The sequence below is a fragment of the Thalia democratica genome, chromosome 4 (genome assembly GCF_965202585.1).
Source record: "Thalia democratica chromosome 4, ktThaDemo2.hap1.1, whole genome shotgun sequence".
Classification (NCBI taxonomy): Eukaryota; Metazoa; Chordata; class Thaliacea; order Salpida; family Salpidae; genus Thalia; species Thalia democratica.
In genome coordinates this window covers 39798178-39820853 of record NC_139168.1, presented here as the reverse complement: position 1 = coordinate 39820853, position 22676 = coordinate 39798178, and the positions used below count along the sequence as shown (strand labels likewise).

General features: G+C 25.5%; 3 protein-coding genes across 3 annotated transcripts; all 3 read right to left on the bottom strand.

Annotated features, from left to right (window-relative positions):
- Window positions 1-8684: 8684 nt before the first annotated feature.
- Window positions 8685-16053, bottom strand: LOC145834789 (mediator of RNA polymerase II transcription subunit 8-like). The gene is made up of 6 exons (XM_082942302.1): window positions 15904-16053; window positions 13846-13967; window positions 10201-10345; window positions 9849-9992; window positions 9480-9615; window positions 8685-9151 (listed from the first exon to the last, which is right to left on the bottom strand). The coding sequence occupies exons 1-6, from the start codon at window positions 15994-15996 to the stop codon at window positions 9123-9125; spliced, it is 669 nt and encodes a 222-aa protein (XP_082798428.1). The 5' UTR covers window positions 15997-16053; the 3' UTR covers window positions 8685-9122.
- A 403-nt stretch (window positions 16054-16456) lies between these two features.
- On the bottom strand, window positions 16457-19707 carry LOC145833707 (NAD-dependent protein deacylase Sirt4-like). The gene is made up of 3 exons (XM_082940856.1): window positions 19467-19707; window positions 17543-17811; window positions 16457-17304 (listed from the first exon to the last, which is right to left on the bottom strand). Exons 1-3 carry the CDS (start codon window positions 19694-19696, stop codon window positions 16853-16855), a joined length of 951 nt encoding a protein of 316 aa, XP_082796982.1. The 5' UTR covers window positions 19697-19707; the 3' UTR covers window positions 16457-16852.
- Window positions 19707-22367, bottom strand: LOC145833708 (transcription initiation factor IIA subunit 2-like). The gene is made up of 2 exons (XM_082940857.1): window positions 22222-22367; window positions 19707-20272 (listed from the first exon to the last, which is right to left on the bottom strand). The coding sequence occupies exons 1-2, from the start codon at window positions 22357-22359 to the stop codon at window positions 20069-20071; spliced, it is 342 nt and encodes a 113-aa protein (XP_082796983.1). The 5' UTR covers window positions 22360-22367; the 3' UTR covers window positions 19707-20068.
- Window positions 22368-22676: the final 309 nt, after the last annotated feature.

Genomic DNA, 22676 nt, shown 5'->3' with positions numbered 1-22676 from the left:
AAAATGAATACACTTAATTATGACTATTCTACTGTCAAAAAAGAAATATGAGGGATTTAATGTTCAAACGGGTCATGTCTTACATAAAAACAGTTTAGATTAAAAAAGCGTATACCATTTAGAATAAGCATAGTTAAGTGCATAATTTTTTTTTTTTGCTTCAGTGACCGTTGGAAAATTGAGGTTCTTTGAAATTTGCATTCGGGCATATTTGTATATATTATTAAAAAAATTAGAAGTTTGGAAAAAAAAAACACCAACCCTTAAAAACACAGCAAAGTAAGAATATTGAAAAAAAATATTTTTGTCTAAGGGCCCCCATTCAAAAAGTCAAACCACAATCTAATAGATTTTTTAAAATTAAAGGCAAATGAGCGTTTTTTAGTATAAAAAAATAATATATTTAGCTTTTAAGAGGAGGAAAATAACAGGATCTAAAGTTTGAGATCAAAAAAAAAATGCTAATCGAGCTAAGTTAACGTTCGTTGTTGAAATTACTGTTATGTTTAAAAATTTCATTGTGATTGTTTAGTTATTTTATAAGTACTTTTACGTCCATTAACAAACATATTCAAAATTTTAATATTTTTACTTTACTAAATATTTTAATTTGTAATATTACAAGCTTTAAAATGTTTAACACTATAAGTAAAGTACCACAAATTGCTGTCAAACTCAACACTAAAGTTTTGTTCAGTAAATATTAAAACTACTTTTTGAAATTAGTAAACTATGTAGTGATCTACCGGATACGAATCTTTTCTTCAAACTAATATCCGGTCGGATCCGGATAACTTTTCTAAACTAAGATCCGGTCGGTAAATTTTGACATTGCAACTTTTAAAACTTAAAGTCTTAATTTTGTTCAATTCATCTTTTTTCTTAATAAATCTAACTCTATGGTCTGCTTTTGTTTCGAATTATTAGTTTACAGAATTAATAATTTACAGAAATAGCTATTTGTATTACTTACGAAATGTTATTAGTTTATTTTTACTTAAGCCATTTTAAATAAGTAGTTTATGTTGCTATCTGTAGTATTAAAATTAACAAACTTAATTACTTTTACTAAAAAAAGCACTTTGGATGTCAAAATTGTTTTTTAAAACATCATTTAGCAAGTATTACTGTGTATTGGTAATTAGATTAGGAGCATTTTTCAGCAAAAAAAAAATCAAGTTTATATGTTTTGCAGAAATCGTTTTTAACATTAAAATAACGTCGCGGGTCGTTCTAGAAATTACAGTCCAGGGTCGGATCTGGCCTCCAGACCATACATTGCTAACTCCTAGTTTAAGTAAAAAAATTGTTAAATTTTTTTGCTTAGTTTATAATTTTGAAACTAAGTATAATTGTAATTGTATACAGCAACTATCACATTTCAAACACATATATAAACCGGATACTAAACAGGAAATTTGTACCTAACAAGTAGAAGTCTAAACGGAAAATTCCAGTTTGAAAACAAGAATTTTGTGTCGAAAAAGTATATTTAAGAAAAGCGTATTCGAGAGAGATATTAGTGTACTGAAATTTAGAAATAAAATTTTATCAATAGCATAAAAAAACGTAATATTTTACAGAATCATGTTTTAAAGGGAGCGTTCTACATTTATTTATAAAATATTTTTAATAAATAAATAGTTGTTTACTTAATGGTAATTGAATAATTTTTAAATGCATTTCAAACTATGAAAATAGAAAATAAGTTGTGTATGTTTTTTATAAAGATATCTAAGGAAAACTAATATGATTTTAAATTAGTTATTAACGTTATTGTCTTACAATGTTATTTAGTTGCACCCTCCATAAATTTACTAAAACTGCTTGAAAGTTTAAATGTTGTGTATTACAAAAAGAGAAGATCATGTAAGCTGTGTGTTAAATATAGTTTACATATATTGATATGTATTTAAAGTCAATTGAGACCTTAAAAATAAAAAGTTTTGTTATACACAGTTGTTTAAATTCAGTTTTATCCTTTTAAATAACCTTTAAAATTTTTAAAAAACTAGTTTTTTTTATGGAAAAGCATTGTCGTTTATCTTAGTATTTTTTTCATAGCTAACAATGTTTATTGATTTTATACTTTTCATGGTTAGTTTTCTAGCTTAAGTTATATTCAATTTTTTGTTTAACTAATACAATTATTATAGTTACATTTTTACCAATACAAATCTACACGCCTGTAAAAACAAAATTGTCTGAAAAGAGAGTTCAGTAACAAATGAGACTTAACAATAAATAACAACATTATGTTTTTTTTTTCTCGTAATATAAAATACTTCAAATTCAAGTTGAACGAGCACAAGTTATTTTTAATTTTAAAGAATTTGCACCAAAATAACTAAAAGTTTATGTTGATTAAGTATAAAAAACACTAAGTAAATGTTAAAAAATAAATTTTGAAACAAAAACTTAAGTTTATAAATTTTAAACGGAGTAAGGACGTTCTGTATCTTAGAAAGATCATGATGTTGAAATAAATCTAACTACAGTTAAGGATTCTTCAATCTAAAGCTTATTAATGCTTTCATGTAATTTATATAAAGCAACAATTATTTTATAGAGAGTTACACTTTAAAGAACAAGTATGTCAATTTAAAAAAAGTAATAAGTTGATTTCATAAAAATTATTTTACGTTTGCACGATTATCACAAGTAAATAAACTAATAAGTGACAATGCCTGTATATTTTATAAGTTATTAATTTAGTAATTAAGCATATAAGAAGTTTGCAATAAAATTAAGGATTAAATTTTTTAATAAAGTTTCAAAAAAGGTAGTTTTGTTTTTAAGTATTCAAATTTATAAGGCTTTTTAAAAGCTAAAATTTATTGAACGATAAAAAAACGCTCAAAATATTCTGTCCTAGGACATGGTGCACGAAGAACCTTACGGTTATCGAGTCGCACACCACGGATACCTTTAATGTCATGTCCAGGACTTTTTAAGTTTATTAGCAAGCTATAAAAATAAACGTATATAACAACATCAAGAAAATAAAGTAAAGTACAAAAAACTGTAAATATGAAAAAAATTAAAAAATTCCGCATAAAAACACAATGAGGTAAACAGAGCTTGTAAACTAAGATTTCAAATAATATCTTGAAAAGTTTTACGACTAATTAATATCTCAAATTTAATTGTTTTTTTTTGTCCGCAAAACTAATCTCAAGTGTCTTTGGTTCAAACAGTACATATTTTACCTTGCTTTTCTGGATTTAAAAAAAAATCTTTGTCTTATTACTATTTTTTAATTTATTATTGTCATATTTAATCTTAAAGACAAATCTACTAAGTTTTGTACTTTTTTCTTAGTCTTATTTCTAAAGGATCGCATTTGCTCGTAGAATTTTGTCTCCCTGTGAATCAAATATATGTCATGTTTTTGTTTTTATAATTGTCTGTTGCTTTATATATCACCCCTTTGGTGAGAAAACTCCCGTTCATGGAAAACTTTTGATCTGCAATTGCAACATTTGTTGTCGTCATTTAGTGTTTTTTTGGAGTATTGAATAATTTTATGATTGTGTTTTGTTATTTCTTTTTCCAAATTGGACATGCACGATTACGAATTTTTTTATTTGTTTTTCTGATAAATATTATTATATAATATTGTTTTCGGGAAGTATTTCCAAGCAATTTCAGGAAATCTTTTTCTATAATGTTTTTTCTAGAGTCACTATATGTATTGTTATAGTAAAAAACTCTATTCTTTCTTAGTTTTTTTTGTTTTTGGTGTAAGGTTGTCCTTGAGGTATGACTATAAAATTTGAAAACCAATATTATTTAAAGCGATCTTATAATATAAGTATATATGTTTTCTTCGTATGTTTTACAAGTTTAAACAATTGTTAGTTATGATTTTAACAATAAAATTCTTTCAGTACTGTTTTTTTATTAAAAACTTTAAAATTATTATTTGAATTGATTTTTTTTTCATATGAGTAATTTCCCACAAGAGCAACACTTTTGCAACTGTAAAAAAAACTTTCAAAAGGAATAAACTATATTTTAAAAAGTTTATATAATATATATTACATTAAATAAAGCTAAATACAAGTCTAAATAAAATTAAATAAATGTTTAACCAAAATTTGAATGAATTTATCTACACTTTTAAATAAAGTACCTAGTGTTTTACCTGTTATTACATGACGCTTAGTGCACCCCGAAATAGAAAATATGTCAGTTCATTATAACGTTTACAAAAAATAAGGTTTTTAAAAATTCTAAACTTGGTCAAGAAAATGATTCAAACTCTTTAGATAATTCTTAATTTACAAATTGAAAAATAAAGTAGTGCTAAACTAAGTTTAAAATGTTTTCTATTCTTAATTTTTTTAAAATTAGTTAGTTTTGAAATAAAAAAAAATCTACTGAATAAAAAAAAAGGAAATAAAAAAGTAAAAGTTAGTTTACACTAATTTCTAAACTGTAAATTTTCAGTGTTGATGGTTATATTCAAATATCCGCTTATAGAGCGACTAAAATCAGTTTTGTGTAAAAAATAACAACTTATGAATTAAATTTGTAGTTTTTCGAAAAAATAAACTGAAACTTTCAATGAGCACAACTTTTTTCTTTACTTACATAAAAAATTACTTAATAAAAATGTTTCTCAGGGTTTTTTTTTATCACTTTGAATTTCATCTGTTTTACCAATCATTTATAACAGGGTTTCCCAAAGTGGGCCAAGTGGCTGCCTTAGGGGCCATGAGCAGAAAAGGGGCTTAAGGGGGGCCATGAGTTCATAGTTTGAAACTTATACTAGATATTCAGGAGTTGATGATGAACAGCAAAAAATAATAATCTTGTCAGAGGGGGCCGTAGCTTTTTTAACTTCTTTAAAGGGGCCCTTTGAAAAAAAATATGGAAAATCCTGATTTATATCAAGTTAGAATTCAAATCCGAATCTAGGTTAAACCTAATGAGTTTTCTGTCTAAATGAATATAGTTATTAATTGATAGATTTTTGTGCTGACATTAGTGTGTAGTGTAGAAAAAATTGTTAAATTGTTGCAATCTAAAGTCCTTACTTTTAAGTAGAATTTCTCTTATATAATTTGAAACATTTTCTTGATAAAAACTAAGGTTGTTTGACAATGTTATTACAAAAGGACTAAATAAAACTAATATATACTCCTAATTCCAACTTAAAGCTGATTCAGTTCACTACCATACATTCATAAAAGACCTCTGTGTTAAAAGTGAGGACTCGTGCAATTATCATTTTAGAATATCTGCCCCATGATTTTTTGTGCCTCCTGCAGGTTGAACTAAACTTTGTTTTCTTAAATTCTACTAATAAAACTTACTTTAATTTATAGTTAATGTACTCTATTATATTTTTTAATTGCTTTATAGCTTCAATGTTTATTTTTTTGTTTAGCAATTTTACAAAGCTAGAGAACCCGTATTAAACAAGAAAATGAAAAAAAATATAAATACATAGTTTTATTTTTGCAGGTAACTTCTGAAATTTTAAAACTTTAATTAACAAGTTGTATCAATTTAGAGCAAATTTTTATGACATTATAGCTTTCCACGTTTACTATAAAAACAAAAACTAGAAATTCACAAATAAGTTATCGTTCAAATCGTACTTCTAAAGGGTTCTATACAACCTCAGCTTTTATAAATTTTCGTACTACTAAAATAAAACAGCGAAAAAGAACTCCTTTTTGTTACTTAAGTTTAGGTAATGGTTTCAATCTAAATTTCTATTTAAAGTATTTATTTTGGTTTTAAATATTTGTTGAAATATTATTAAATTAGTTGAACATAAAGTTAAGCTAGTATAGTCAATATTACATTGAAACTACAGTTTAAGTAATATATTGTAAAGGTTATATTAAAATATTGAAATCATCATTCAGCTGTTGACATGTTTAAGTTTTTGGTTAATACTTTATTTAAACAATGAATCTATTAAAAAAGTATATACTGACATCACACAATATTTAACTTAGTATCACATCAAAGGTTAATAAAAACTTTAACTCAATATAAACTGCATGGAGCTTAGTTGATTGGTTTAGAGACTTCCTAGATAACAAAAAAAATCTGTTAACAACACACTATCAAGTTCATTAACTGTTTTTTGGGAAGTACCATAGAGTGGAGTAGTTGGACCACTTATATTCATTATATTCATTTATGTTTATCAAACCGATTCTTGAGCTTTGTCTCACGGCATACGAAAGTCCAGGCTTCTGCTCTGCAGACTTTCGCCGATGTTTTTGTTCATATATGTTAATGACATTGCAAGAGAGTTTAATATTAAAAGTGAAATAATTTTGTTTGCAGACGATGTGAAAACACTTAGTAAAACTCTTGATCATATTTACTAATGGTTAAACGGGTCAAAATTGCACGAGGTTACTAAACTGCACAAGGGGAGTAAATTGCACGAAGATAAATTAGCACAAGGGCACAAAAATGCACGAAGACAATTTTTCAAGGATGGTCATTTTAGCCCGGAAGTAAAAAAAAAAACGAAAAAAAAAAATACTGACTGAGAGTGAGGGGTAACAGTGATAGTAAAAACAATAAAAAAGGAATAAATTAAATCTATTTAAAAAAAAAACTACCGACCGAGGTTAAGGGTAACAGTAATAGTAAAATAAAAACTAATAATAATAAAAAAATAAGTAATAAAAAAAAATTATAAGTTACCGACTGAGGGTAAGGGGTATCAGTGAATATAAAAAAAAAATAGTAAGAAAAAAATTCAACCCGTGCAAAATTGTGCCTTCGTGCAAATTTGACAGCTACCCAGGTTAAACACATATAACCAAATTCTAGTTAATATCAAATCTTTAATATCCACAAAAACATACCTAACCCTATTTATCTCCTAATTAATGAAAATAAATTGGCCTCAGTTGAGTGTTTTAAGCCATAAGAATAGAAATATCTAAAATGAAACGACAATATTCACTAAATATACAAATTGCATCTTTATCATCCTACCAACTAGTAAAAAGTTTGTGATTTAATACAAATATCATTCTAAGAAAAATATTTACGCTAAATGTTTGTCCTAACAGGGTTGCCAAAAGTTTATTCCAAGTTTAAAAATCAAGTTTTTTAGTCAATTTTTAGTACAAAACTAAAACTATGGTAAAAAAAAACTGTCTTAAATGAGATAACAACATTGAAAAGATTTTGTAAATCTACTTTAAATTTTAGTGTTTTTAATTTCTTATAGACTTTTCGTATCTGATCGAAATTTTGTTACTTTTCATGTAAAAATAGTTTCAAATTTCAGATTATTTATTTCAAAATTTCTCGATTTCCAGGTTTTTTTTGCTTAAATTGTTTATTTCCAAGTTTTTTTGGCAACCCTGGTCCTAAGCTTAAATACAACTCTCCACTTTATTCCCCATATTGAAAAATACTTAAAAAAAATAATATACAAACAAACTTCACTCGTTTAATTTTAAGTCGCTATAATATTTATAACTCATCATATCAAGAAAGATTAACTAAACTTGGTTTTCAGTCTCTTTAGCATGAAAAATAGGAATTCGATTTAATAACTTTTTTTTAATGTTAATGGTAGACACAAGATTTTCTTTCATCAATTTTTAATTATTTTCAAAAAAAACTAGGTATTAAAAATAAAACAAAATGCAAACATGATTTAACAAATAACCAATCTTAATTTTTATAGGGAACGATGACTTTGTTCAATAAGTTACCACATGATGTAGTTTGTACGCGAGGGTAACAGATTTTTGATCAAAACATAAATTAAGTAAAAACAGTTACCAATCAAGGTAAATAAACACCTCTATACTCAAAAAAAAACTTTATTTTAAAGTTTTTACCACTAATGATAACAAACAATTAATAATATTATTTTTTCTTACTACTCCCCCCTAAAACATTTAAAAGTTTTATCAAATATAAAAATTTATGCTTCAAAAATGCTTTCGACTACTTAACTTGAGAGATTGTGTTGTGTTTTCTTGTATTAATTTTTATAAATACTATCTTTTAATGTATTTTTACTTTAGTGTACTAGTAATTTTAGCAATTGTATTTCATTTATTTCTTGTATTGGTTATTTATTTATAGATTTAAAATCCATCTGTCTCTTCAGTAATTTCTTTTCGTTTTTACTCTTCGTAAGTAATTTATTTAAGCGGCTAATGTTTTAATGCCTGAGTCCGATGTTACACAATAAACAACATTGGTAGTATTAATTATAAAGGTTGTCGTTACAACATATTATCTAGCTTTTAAATAGATGATTTAGCCAAATAGGATGTATTTGTTACATATTTATAACTTTTAGTTTGTTTTCTCTTTATCTTTATTACATTTAGAAAGAATCTTATAAAAAATCCAACATCAGCTAAAAACACAATTTTAAAACGTAATGATTATGTTTTATTAAGATTAATCTGCATTAAATTTTTTTTCATTAACTTTTCAAAGAAGACTAAATCCTACAATTTAATGTTTGTTTTTATTTTACTGAACTATTATTATATAAAATTTTAACTAATAGTAAGTATATTCGATATCTTAAATGTTAACGATATCTAAATTTTATTTTTGCTATTTAAGCTTTATGAATTTAAAGCCATACTATAATAAGTCGATACAGAAAATACTGAGTGAAAATTCGAAATAAAGTAATTACTTTATAAGAAACTAAAAATGGACGATAATATAAAATATAGTTTTATAATAAATAATTATACTATCTCATTTTAAGAAATATTAACCACAAAGGAATAATATACAAATAATATACATATTGTATATTTTAAAACAATATAAAACGTTTTAATAAAAAAAGGAGCTAATAAAAAAGAATATAAAGCTTTTATGATACTTCAAAGTTTATTTTACTTTTTTGTAAAAAAACATACTTATTTTTTATAGCGTACACGTTTTTTTACAATTCAAATTAACAAATTTTCGCTTAAAACTTTATTACATTTGAAAACTTGTTTCGGACCATAAATTGTAAATATTAAGAAATTATGAAAAATAATCACCAACTAATTTATAAACCAAGTATGAAAATTTGAAACATTCATTTTTACTTCATGAGTATCAAAATCAATCTAGAATTTCTAAACAAAACAATTAGATTCGTTTCAAGAGTTCGTTTGGTTTGATCCAAAACCTAAAAATATTATGTAATAATTATTTAACTTAGAATACTTAAAATTGTAAATTTTAGAAGAAAAAGAAATTAAAAAAATGTAAGTTTTTGAAATTTAAAATTCAAAAAAGTAGTTTATAAAACTTTATAAAAGCAATTTAAATTCTTAACCGATATTATTTTTCAATGAGTTAAAAAATATGAAATATATTTGCATAACAGTATAAGGTTTTGACCTTATACTTGTTTTGACCTTTTTGTTAATGTATTACCAAATCGACAATGAGAGCTTTAGTCACAATTACAATAGATAACAATTAAAAAAATTTACTGCAATAGAGAAACCAACCGTGTTTCATAATTCCAACCCAAGTCAGCGATACGTTTTGATCATACGTCTCCTGTTGACTATTTCTAGCGGTTATGACACTTTCACGTTTTATTATTTTATTGAAGACGTTGTTGCAAACTTTATTGTGTTGCTTCTATTCAATGCAATGAAAATGTTCTTTAAGGATGATTACGGAAAGAAATTATGATCGTACAATAAAAAACGAAAAATGTTAGTTAAATAACGTATTTAACGAAATAATAAAAACCCATTAAATTTCACGTCTAAGTCTACAATTTTGAATTCAAATAAAACTGCTCTACAAGTTTATTCTCATAATATATACACAAAAATAAAGATAAATGGACCAAAACAAAACAAACTAACAATTGCATTTGTAGGGTCGGAAATGTTGCTCACCATGTTGCTAATGTTGACTTCTTGCTGTTCAACTTGCGGATCTGGTTTCGTTCTCAGGTAATCAGGAGCTGAAGCGTGCGACATCATCGGAACCCGGCCTTGCGTCAGTTTCTATTGTAAATGAGGTATTTATAACTTCATGTAATAGGCTTTATTTTTGTTGAACCTTGTATGTTTTTAAAAAATAATAGCAAATAAAGTAAAGTATTTCTGAACATTCTAAAAGATAGAAGAATTTCATAAACGAAACATATGTAGAAAACTGTATTTTATTGCATAATTAATTGATATACACAATTCATTTTACAATAAAAAAAACCTGTAAGTGCTTGTCAGTGTCTTGAGACAACTTGTAAGGAACAATGGGATAATCCTTTAACTCTGGAGTGTTTTCGCTCATTATAAGTTGTTTGAATGAATATATCTCACCCGATATCAATGAGTAGTTGCTCAGTGCAGTTGGCCTGAGCATAGTTGTAGAAAGTAATAAAAAAAAACTATCAAGACTTAAAATTCTTAACAGTTTTTTTTTTAACTTTAATAATTAATTATGACAAAAAAAAAATTTGCTTAAGCGTTAATGTTTTAAAAAATTAAAACAATTTTATAGCCATAGTAGAGAAAACAACAAATTTACATATTTTTACTAAATGAAACTATTAATTGGGGAACGGGTCAAATGTGCACGAAGATATTTTTGCACGAAGAGTCAAATATGCACGTAGGGACACTTTTGCACGAAGGAAATTTTTGCACGAGAGTAAAAAAAATATACATAAAACGAAGAAAAATATAAGAAAAAAATAATTATAATAAAAAGACAGAAAAAAAAAGAAAACAGTTACCGGCCAAGGATAAGGGTTAACAGTGATAGTAAAAAAATAATATCAAATAGAAATTATTAATAAAAATCAAAAAACAAGAAAAATCAAATCAAATATAAATTATTAATAAAAATCAAATACAAGAAAAAAAAGTTACCGACCGAGAGTAAGGATTAGGGGTAACAGTGATAGTAAAAATAAAAAAAGAAAATATCACTAAAATCTTAAATTAAAATTAATAAAAAAAATAATACAACCCGTGCAAAAGGGGTGTCTTGCCAAATATCAACTTTTTCCTGCAAATATACACCAGTTTTTATTGGTTCACTGAGCACAAAATATGCAGTTATATACTATTTTTCAAAGTTCAACTAAAACTAATCAAAATCAATATGTAAGCTAATAAGTCAACTGAGCAACAAAAACAAAATGAATAATAAAAGATCGTTAATTTTCGAACTAAAGATGGTATGTAAACAAATAAATTAAATAAGCTACTTAAATAAATAAGTAGCAATTATAACAAATATTTAATTATTTAAATTTCAAAGTAAAAAAATTTAAAAAAATGTGTTTAACAGTAAATTTTAAAGTTTTTATAAAGTTTTTAGATAGTTTAAAACTACCTAAATAATAAAAAGATTAATCTCATTATACACATAAAACAACTAATTCAAACAAAAAGACTCTCAAGCATTAATACTTGAAATAATAAATACATTTAGTATCTAAAAGGCTAGACAGAGACAAAAATCTGTTCAGAGTTTAGTAGTTTTTATTAAAATTGTATGTTATTAGACATATTTTACATGATAATAGAAACCTTACCTTATTTAACCGTTAACTATAAATATTAGATTCTTATAATTACTTAATGCTAATAATAAGTAGTTAAATTAAATGCTAAAAAGTTATCATTTTTGAGCACAGTAATATTGTTCAATACATACTACTAGTATTATATAGACTACATATGGGTAAATGTTGATAAATGCAATCAATCTTACGAAAAACTTAAGTATTATGTTTTAGTTTATTACATCAACGGAGTTGCATTTAACAGTATTTAGTTTTTTTTGTAATACAAACCTTCTTTTTACTTATATAATAGAAAATAAAACAATTAACCCAAAAGAGTAATAAAATATATAGCTTTATCAAAATAGTAAAATAAGTATTAAAAAAAAAAACTGAACTTTATTTGTGGAAAAAGCTTTTCTTAAATTATTTTCAAGAATATAATGTATATAAATAAGTCTGTATCTACAAAGAATGCATTTTTTTATGGAATACATAAAAAACAGATATAGACTTTTCAAGGGGCAGAGATATAAATATTTTGTAACTTTTAGTCACAATATTAAGTTATATTTCTGCCTAGCAGCTTAAATAAAATGAATTAATACTCACACTTAGATAAAAAGGCTTCGGAACAATTACTGGTAGTTATCTTGTTTGTTTCTTGTACAATATTTTTTTGGTTTATCAAACATAAATTTTATATTTAAGTTTTTAGTTTACTAAATAGCTTCTTAACCCGCAGATGTTTAGGTTTGGTGACAATAAAATATAGATGAAAAAAAGGCAATCAATGTCTTCACACTTTTAATTAATTAAGTATTAGCAGTAAGTCACAATGAGAAAAGTCCTCTCTGCAATATCTACCCCTTACAATTAACTTCCCTGACTATTTTTACCACTCACAGCAACCAGTTTTTATTGGTGAGCAACTTCTAGTAAATTAAGTAATTGGATAATAAGTTAAATGTAAAAAATAAGAAGTAAGATGAAAACAGAAGTTATTTGAAAGTTTCAATCTAGTTTCAATAGTATATCTTAATTTAAGTTTATCATTTTTATTTACAAACAACAGTAATAAATATTTCTTGAAATAATAGTTAGTTGTGTATTGAGTATAACCGAAATAAATAGTTTTCTTGTTAAAAGCAAAATTTATAAAAAATATAAACGCAAATCTTCATCCCCACAGAAGTCACGATGGCCGAGCGGTCTAGTGCGTCAGACCATTCAGAGTTATAGCAGTGATTCATGGGTTCAAAAACCAACCAGGTTAATACTTTTACCATAATTTTCTTAACATAACTTAACTATTTGTTTTTACTTTTGTCGACAAAACATTGTTGATTATGAGTTTGTAACTGTATGACTGCTTGAAAATATATTGGTTATCGAAGGAAAAAAAAGCGCTGAAAAACTTGGTCCAAGGGCCTGGTGTACGAAAAAACATTTCGGTTATAGAGTCATATACCAGTATACAGTTTAATGTCATGTCCGGGACGTATTTTATATAGTTAAAATACTATTTACAAAAAAAGAATCAAAATACTAAAAAATAATTCTAAAAAGAAAGACTCAATGAAATCAGATTTTTCTGAAAACTTTAGGTGTTTATCTTAAAAATCAAATAGTAAACAAATTTTACAGATTTTTCTATGCGGTGCATACTTTACTAACAGAATCTTTTTACAAAATTGTCTAAATCTCAAAAGTTAACTTAATTTTGAATGCTCTTAAACTTTGACTTGTAGAACAACTGAAATTGTTGTTGAAAAATGATAAAATTCAATTTTCTTGCTTTGTGATTTCTTATTCTAAACATTTCGTCAGTTCAGTGACATAAACTTAGTTCCAAACTATGAGGTAAAATATAAATTTATCTTTTGTACAATACCTATGGAACAGTTTAAGTTATTTATAACTTAAAAGTTGTTTTTGAACTTAGTTTGTCTTGGTTGTTATTAGTGCAAAATTAAAGCATTATTATTATTATTTTGTGCTCAGTGAACCATTAAAGCAGCCTTAAAAACTGCTGCATATTTAAATGAAAAAGTTCATATTTGGCAAGACACCCGTGCAAAAGTGTCTTCGTACAAAAGTGAGCCCTTGTGCAAAATTGACACCGTGCAAAATGTCCCTTCGGGAATATTTGAGACCTACCCATTTAATGATACACATGACAAAATATAGTTTTATAATTGGTATCTTACGTTTATAATGATTCACATTTCTAATTATAAAATATATAGTTGTCTAGAATTTTCATTTCTCAAATCATAATATGAAGAAACTTTAAAAATAACAAGGAATTATTTAAACATAAATACATCTTTTGATCTAACCAGTCAAAATTAAGATTAGGATTTTCCATTAGATGTACAACATTTTCTATATTTTTTCTAATTTCAAGACTTCTAGAAAGCATATTTTCTAAACTTTGTTCTATTTTTCTAGATGCCATTCCCTGTGATACATACACTTTTAAATTAAACAAAAAATATAACAAAATTTAAAATGTAACAAAATAAAAAAAAACTTAACTGAATAAAATTAATTAATTTTTGTTAGCTATTCTTTATAAATACATACAAAATAAAAGGGTAATTATTCTTATTTAAAGTATGATACAGATACTGATGAATATTTAATTATCTTTATAGTAAAATAATTAAAATAATATTAATGGGGACAATTAATTTATAACAGCAAGAAAATTATAGGATTGAAGGTATTACATCATAATCAAGTTGGCCAGACCTAGCTTTTTTTAATCCAAAACCAAAAAACATTAATAACATAAACAAATAAACTTTTCTTAAACTATTAATTGTACACACGGCCCTAGATAGTATCATCTTAAGATTTTTGTCAAATTTTCAACCTTTCTAAAACTTTTAATATTTTTTTCAATCCTTTAAATCTAAGGAATACTTTGGTACTTTAAGCGAGGACAAATATTTATTTTTAAATAAAAATAACTAAGTTAAAACTCAACAAAAGAGAATGAATTTATAAAAACAAGAAGAATCTTAAGAGTTTCATTAGTATAAAAGAATAAGATGTAGTGTTACGGGGATAAACTTTAAGATTAAAAGGAAGAAAAATTAAGAATTGAGACATAAGGTTAAGGATATGGTTTCAAACAAATAGGTTTCAGGCTTAAAGCTTTCGTTTATAAAGCTTCGAGTTCAAGGTGTATATATTTTCTAAATTAAGAATCAAGATCATCTATGCAAATCTGATAAGTACTAATGTTAAAGTTTAAATTGTTTACTTTTTAGACTTGTGTGAAAGCAGCAACAAAATTTCATATAAGTTTATTAAAATTGCAGGTTTCGTGCACAAAAATTTTTTAATTTAATTTGACTTTATCAATTTAAACTGATTTGTTTCAAAGTTGGCAATATTAACCGTTAGGGGCGATTTTAGCTATGAAAAAATGTTAATTAGTAACGCAGAAAAAAGTAAATTGGTAATTAATTAGTAATAGGGAAATATCTAGAAAACTAGGATCTTTTTTTACCAAAGGGACGTTTATGAAAATATTTTTGGGAGTTCCACCCTAATCTTTGTTAGTCATCACCCGGTAGGTCTTATAACCAGATGAAACGACACAACTTATTAGAAAAGTTTTAGTTGCATAGCTTACAAGCAATAAAACTTTCTAGTGCATTTTCTGTTTTTAAGTTTTATATTACTTTTCACATTTTAGTAATCTACTCTAAACAAAATAACAAAAATTCTCAAGTTTCTTTAAAAAATTTATAAATCGATTCAAAAGCCAAATGCTGGTTAAAAAAGAAAATCACAATTTAGTAATCTACTAAACAAAATTAAATTTTCAAGCATTTGAACTGCTAAAAACTTGCATTATACCGCTTTTTCAAAAAAGAAAAAAAAGATTTAGCCTGAAGCGCAGTAACTTGATAATGATTTTTATAGGTTTCAGCAAAATCCTTAAAATATAATTGAAATAAATTTTTGTTACTTGTTCAAGACTTTTAAACTCCAAGAGCATTGAGTTTAAAATCTAAATTGATTTAACAAGTACTACAAATAAGCTTTAATACATAAATAAATAAACAGTGTATAATAAATTAAGACATAATACATAAATTTTAGCATAGTGTATAAATATAATTAAGTCAAACCTAGATCAGCTGGTTATACAATTTATAGAATTAAACTACAACATTAAAAAAACCTTCAAAAAACCAATGTAATAAATGTATTTTGCGTTAATTTCCTTTTGAAAAGAGCTGAGGAAGTAATCTTTGGAAAAGAGCTTCAATTTACTTGGTCGAGCTTTAAATTTACTAGTTTACTAGTTAAATATTGGTAAACATAAACAGTGCTAAAACTAAATAACTTATTTAAAAAAAAAGTAATGAAATTTTTACCTGGAGAGGAATCAGTCCACTAGGTGGTTGAAAAACATTCTGACAACTAGGTGGAACACTTGATGGTGGAGGAAGATTTGTTTGTGACGCCATAACACTTTATTACTTTTAAGCGCAATTAGTACTGTTTTAGCAAAATATAACTTGTTACTTTCTGCAAACAAAATATGTAGTTAAATAATAAACTATAAATTCTTAAAATTATTATAAAAAAACTTAAAACGTAGTTAAAAAGGGTAATAATAAATTTATTTTTATTTTTTAAATTTTAAGTTTTGAAAGTTAAAAATTTCAAGAATAAATAATTTTTAAGTTTAATCAGGTAACATGAATCTATTTTAAACATGTTGTTTTAAGTTTGTTGTTTCCGTCAAACTATTATATATTTAATAAAAATATTAACTTTTTAGAAATCGAATAATATAGTTTTTTAAAACATAATAATAACTTTTTTTCAACTTTTTCATGCTTAAAGTGCATTACTTTGTATTAATAAATGTTTTTGGAAAAAAAATAAAGAATAAAATAAAATGCTTGCCTTTTACCAGTATGTAGAGTATAAAATCAAATGATTGATGAAATAAAATCAAAAGAAAATGTTTAAAATTTTTAATGGGTTTATTAGACTAAAACCATTTAAAAAAGAAGTAGTCTTTAAAATAAGAATTAAAATAAAACTAAAATATTTTTTTATTTCAAACTTTACAACTTTGAAAGGACTTTATTACACATATATGATTAAAAATTGAAATATTTTGAAAAAACTTTTCAATATATTAAATTTGCACATCTTCAGAAATAAATGACTTCAAACTTGTTTATAAACAATTACTTTACATTTACTGTAATAACACTTAATTTGCTAATCTAATTTTTATAATTGGGCAATGATAAGTACATGCAACTATCATCTTTTCAAGTTATTTTCTAAATTTTACTCCGAAGTAACTCAACCAATATTGATTCGTGATAAAACATCGCTAACTGATGCGTCAATCTTATAGTTGCATATATCATCAGCCCTTGTCTGGCCTATGTTTATTATCATCACGGGAATTCCGAGAACATGCGCCTGCCTTATAAACCTGTATCCCGACCAGACAAACAACGAGCTTCCACAAACAAGCACTCCGTCACTGTCTCCCAACTTGGAGTAGAGATCCTCCACGACATTTCTTTTAACGTTATCTCCAAAGAAAACAACGTCAGGCTTCAGTGTTCCTCCACAAGACTCGCAGGGGGGAACAGTAAAGTTTTGTATAGCGTCATCACTAATGTTAGCGTCAGCATCCGGCCTTACGTCTATGACGTCAGCAGACCAGTTTTTATTCAGTTCGTCGAAGCGCGATTGCAACTTCTCTCTACAGACAACCTCACCACAATTCAGACATTTAACTCTGCCTGTAAAATAATATTTATATGTTTTTTAACCTAGTATTGTAAACTTTTATTTTAATAAACATATATTATTTTTATTTTAACATTTATTTATTTTAATATTTTATTTAAATGTGTTATTTTAAGAGTTATGTTCACTTTAAATAAAATATGTTATTAAATTCTAAATTTTAAGCAGTGAAAAAACAAAGCCTTATACCAATTTAAAGCTATACCTTGCAAGACAAAAAAAAATACTAGCCCATAGCTCCATGCAGCTCAACAATATTTTTACCACCAGCTCTCTGGTTCAGTCCGTCAACATTTTGTGTGACATGAACCAAAACTTTTTCTTCTTGCTGAAGTTCAGTTAGTTTATAGTGGATGATGTTAGGCTGTATCTTTTCGTAAGTCGACCATCCTGCATAATTTCTAGCCCAATACTTTTTTCTCTTTAGTTTTGAAGAGACAAAGTCTTGATGTAGCATGGGCTTGTGGTTCGACCGCTCGTATAAGCCTACTTTCTTTGACCTAAACAAAAATTTGAAATGTATTATAATATTTATTTAATAGTAATATAGATTTTATTGTTTATCAGAAAATGATTTTATAATTTTTAAAAATTTAATTGAGTCTAATTTTATTGTTTACTATATTAAGACAAGTAAAACAATCTATTTTAGCTAAATATTTTAAACAAACTTGTATTTAAAAGGGGTTGCAAAACTATATATTTAAAGAAATTGAATACTAGAGAAAAGTAAAAGTGGAAATATTCAACTTTAAACTAACATGTTTAAAATGATGACCAAAAAAAGTTTAAAAAGTCAGGTAGGTGTTATATTTACAAGGCTAAGTGAAACTTTTTCATTATAAAATAATAAATACTAGAGAAAAGTAAAAGTGGAAACATTCAACTTTTACCTAACATGTTTAAAATGATGACCAAAAAAAGTTTAAAAAGTCAGGTAGGTGTTAGATTTACAAGGCTAAGTGAAACTTTTTCATTATAAAATATAAAAATTACCCTAAAAAGCTTCACAGCTAACTACTGACTTTGAGCTGTAACATCTAACTTTAAAAACACTTCTACACTGTATAACACATCTTAACGGTTTAAATAGAGATTTTATAAACAAAGGTCTAAATTATAAATGCAAAGTAATGAATGAATACCTACGCATATTGAATGTTACAGCGAAACAAACCTACAAATTAAGAGTCTAACGTTGTATTTATTATTTGTATTTATAACAAACTATGTATGCAGTTTTTCTCAGGGTTGCTACCATTTGAAGTAAAAATACAACCTTAGTTTAGGTAAACTAGTTTGTGTCATGACTTTTGAACTGTTAGTCTTTTCATACAACTAGAGTTTATAGATGATAAACTTTATATAATTACTTTTACTTTGAACTTAAACATACAACACTTTTTTCGATAAGAAAATATATTAAAAAGATATCTAAATTAATAAAAATGAAAATAAATTATAAAAAACTTATTAATTTATAAGCAAGAGTAGTGTTATGTAGCTATACAATAAAAATTTAAACTAGCCTAAAGAATTGGAAAATCTGTAAACTAAAGTAATAACTTACTTTAAAAACGGCCAGCGTTAAATTACCAAACAGTTATAGCCTTTAAAACGTTCATATATAGACCACATTTAATTTTTTTAAAGTTTTTCTACATAACTATTTACCGTGAGTTGTAGGACTTGTTCAAAACTATTTCAACCTAGAATTCTAATTTTTTTTTGAATTTCATTAAAGGAACTCAAACAATTAGAATAGTTTTGTTATTGTAATCTTATAATTAAAAAATATTTCAACGAAACATTAAAGAATTTCTTGCCCTAGAAACCATTAACAAATACTATTTTCACATATTACAAACTATCAAACCTTTTAACTAATTCATGCATCAGGTACTACTTTTAGTAGCACAAAATTTTGAAACTACACTCTATTAAAATATTATAAAAACTTAAAAACTAGTTTTTAATTCTTGTGCATGTTTTTTGATTAAACTTATTTTAGATATAAAATTGATAGGTTTTAATTAAAGTAAGTTTGTAAGAATAGCAAAAATAAAGTCAATGACAATTGAAAGACTAGACTGATAACATGAGTAGACTAATCAAATATTTGATGTTAATAAAACCAAATTTGTAAAAATGTAACCTGTAATCAGGAAGACCTGATTCAGTAGAAATTCCAGCACCACTTAGTACAAACAAGCGACTTCGTGATTCAATAAACTTCTGAACGATTTCTACATCTTCATTTGTTGCTTCATTATGTCTGGGAACAAACTTACTCCTTATATTTGCATTAGCTCCAGATTTATTTCTGACTAATTGAGTAAACGAACAAAAACTGCTGTTTGCCAATTTAGTTAAACTTCTTTGCATAATTTATAAATTTCTATAATAGCATATCAGTTATACAACAAAATGACATGTTGATATGTAAATAACTTTTTTACTTAAAAGCAGTTCAAAAATTTATAAACAAAGTAATTTGAAACAAATGTACACAATTAAAGTCAGTTTAACATTCAAAACAGTGAAAAACTTAAATTTAGAGTTATGTAAAGTAACAAAAAAATAACAGTTTTAATTTCACATAATTTTCATAGCTAATAGTTTTGTGCTTTTAAAGTTATTATACAAAAGCTTGTTTTAAAGTCTTACAAAAATAACCGAGATTAAAATTTTTACAAAACTTAGACAGTTCATGTAATCTCAATAAAACACTATTGTCACAGCTAAGAATTTTGTCAACTAATGACTACTGCCAGTTGAAGGTTGAGCATTCGGGTTCTTTCCATCACAAGCAACAATTTTCACTTTGTCACAGCGAACTTTGTTCATGCCATCAACAAAATCTCCATTCTTCACAAGAAACGTCCAAACATTGTCACAGAATCTGTATGTGTTGAGCTCCCCTTTAAAGTTGATCCTATTTCTTGTACGCTGGTTCAATGCCTATAAGAGTTTGCTTTTTTAAATGAAAATTTTCCAAATTTTTTTTTTGACTCTTTATAATAATAGCACGTTTATCAAACACTTAATTTTTGGCGTTTGTTAATGAAATATATGTATAATTATAAGTAAAAAAAGTTGCTTCACCTATAACATAGTTGTCATCAAAGATTTTTAATTGGTCAGTATCAGTTTTAGTGGAAATATTTCTAAAAACAAGTTAAAAATTGTATTCTTAAACACACATATCATTTGACTTTTAACATTGTCCTTCCATTGTAATAGGAAATAGAAAATATCATAAATATAGCGTTTGAAATGTTTAGTTACATTAATATATGGTTGCTACTTTTTGAGTTAAAAAACTCTCTTAAGTGAGCAGAAACTGCCTAGAGTCATCCTGAGTTTTTCTTAATTTTTTAAAAAACATCTTTAAATTTTTTTTATGTACTTTTCAAAATTAATAAAAATCTAATTTTTGAACAAAAACGGTTATATAATACCAAAATATTGAAACTGAAAAAACTAAATCTCATTCAAGATCTAGAAAAAAACACTGGACTGAGGTTTTCAAACTATCTGAGTTTTTTAATAAAAAGAAAAGATAGCCTGATTCATTCTGAGTTTAAATAAAAATCAAACTAGCCCATGTTAGTCTGAGATTTTTAAACTGTCAGGAGTTCTCCTGAGTATACTGATCACCCCGCTTGTGTTGCAACCCAGAATATTTCACAAATATTTTACAAGGGATTTGGAGAATTCAAAAGTAATATGAATGTTCTTTTATTCTATATTTAAATATGCAGCAATGTTTAAATCACAACTGAAACATATAACAGAACACTTAAGTAAGAAAAGTGTAATTAACTCAGGCATTTTACCTTGCTCTGCACCCTATGACATGACACCATCACGTGCTGCCACTGCAAAGTAATACTATACTGGTTTTGTTACATGTATGTAACACTACTCAATAACAACTAGTAATCAGACTTAAACAACAAATTTAACATACATATGAACCTTTAAACATTTTGAAAAGAAACCATAATAGCCAAGTAAGAAAACTCAAATTAAACTTTTATGTTTCATGAACAAGAAATTTTAACAATTATACACTTAATTAAAAAAATATATTATCTGGTCTTTTGTAATAACTTTTAGAAGTAAAGCAAATGTTCTAAGGCTATAGGAGATATAACACAATTTTGTTTATTTTTTAACTTATAACTAAGCTACTAACTGTTTTTTACTGTTTTCAAAAGTTTTAAGTAACTTTTGAAATATAATTGTTCAAGGATAGATGTTTTTTTAAGTTGGACCCCTTACTTGCTATACAACACAATAAATGTTTTTATTTATGTTTGTTAAATCTGATAGTTTAAAAAAAAAGGGATGTTTACAAATCTTAATACTGACCCCTATTTGAAATCTTGTTGTATATTTCAGGAGCTTGCATTGATAAAAAATAACAAATTTGATAGTTTAAACAATCTATTTTTATACAGATTCTTTGTTAAAAATGATATATTAGCTTTAAAACGTTGAAATAAAATTATTCTATCAACAGACCATTTTTTTGAATACTAAGCTGACCAACTTTTTGATAATTATAAGGAAAAACTATTAAATTTGAAATTATTATTTTGCCTTACGAAAGGAGCTTACACAACTTTCCAACTTTGATTGCTTAAGTTAAAAACTACTCTGAAATTAAATTACTTTAAAAACTAAGAATATCTTTAAAAAAATGTTTTTTTTCTGCATAATCTAAACGTTCATTTTTAATGTTGTTATTTGTGTAATTGTGTAATTTGTGTAATAATAGTTTTATTATTATCTGAAAAATTTTACTAAAGATTAAAAAAATATATAAAAATGATTTATACAACTAAAACTTAATTTTAAATAATAAAGTTTTTCATCAGTAAATTTAGGCAAAATGTAGCAACCTGGTTGATTGATTTGTCAAACTCCAAGAGGACTCTGATGGCAACTTGAGGTGAAATTGCTTGCTGAGAAATGAGCTCATCTAAAGTTTCTTGCAAACAATTTCCTAAAGTTGTACTGCGATAAAGCTGATAACTCATATTAGTTATTTACTGGAAAAAATAATAGATTACAATAAAAAATAAAGTTTAATACTTCATACAAATGATGATTGATTATAATTAACTTAATTTTTGTAAAATTACAATATATAGTTTAGTTTATAGCTAACAAAGAAATTCTAAAGGTAGTAACTTATTTATATCAGTGAGTTCAACCACTTTTTTCTGGCAATTATAATTAAAGCTGAGCAAAAATTAATTTGTATACCTTTTTTGTATGTCATATTGTAAGAAGGTTTTTTTTACTACTTGTAACTATTAATGTATATAGAAAAACTATTTTTAGGTTATTTTAT

What these genes read in the sequence shown, in the direction of transcription:
- LOC145834789 (XM_082942302.1), bottom strand. Translation starts at nt 15,996, where the DNA reads ATGGCGTCACAAACAAATCTTCCTCCACCATCAAGTGTTCCACCTAGT. An exon ending in ACACTGACAAGCACTTACAG is followed by an intron (nt 9,993 to 10,200) that starts GTTTTTTTTATT and finishes CATTTACAATAG; the next exon opens with AAACTGACGCAAGGCCGGGT. An exon ending in CCGACCCTACAAATGCAATT is followed by an intron (nt 9,616 to 9,848) that starts GTTAGTTTGTTT and finishes TGCATTGAATAG; the next exon opens with AAGCAACACAATAAAGTTTG.
- LOC145833707 (XM_082940856.1), bottom strand. Translation starts at nt 19,696, where the DNA reads ATGCAAAGAAGTTTAACTAAATTGGCAAACAGCAGTTTTTGTTCGTTT. An exon ending in TCAGGTCTTCCTGATTACAG is followed by an intron (nt 17,812 to 19,466) that starts GTTACATTTTTA and finishes ATTTTTGTTTAG; the next exon opens with GTCAAAGAAAGTAGGCTTAT. An exon ending in TGAGCTGCATGGAGCTATGG is followed by an intron (nt 17,305 to 17,542) that starts GCTAGTATTTTT and finishes ATTATTTTACAG; the next exon opens with GCAGAGTTAAATGTCTGAAT.
- LOC145833708 (XM_082940857.1), bottom strand. Translation starts at nt 22,359, where the DNA reads ATGAGTTATCAGCTTTATCGCAGTACAACTTTAGGAAATTGTTTGCAA. An exon ending in TTGACAAATCAATCAACCAG is followed by an intron (nt 20,273 to 22,221) that starts GTTGCTACATTT and finishes AAACTCTTATAG; the next exon opens with GCATTGAACCAGCGTACAAG.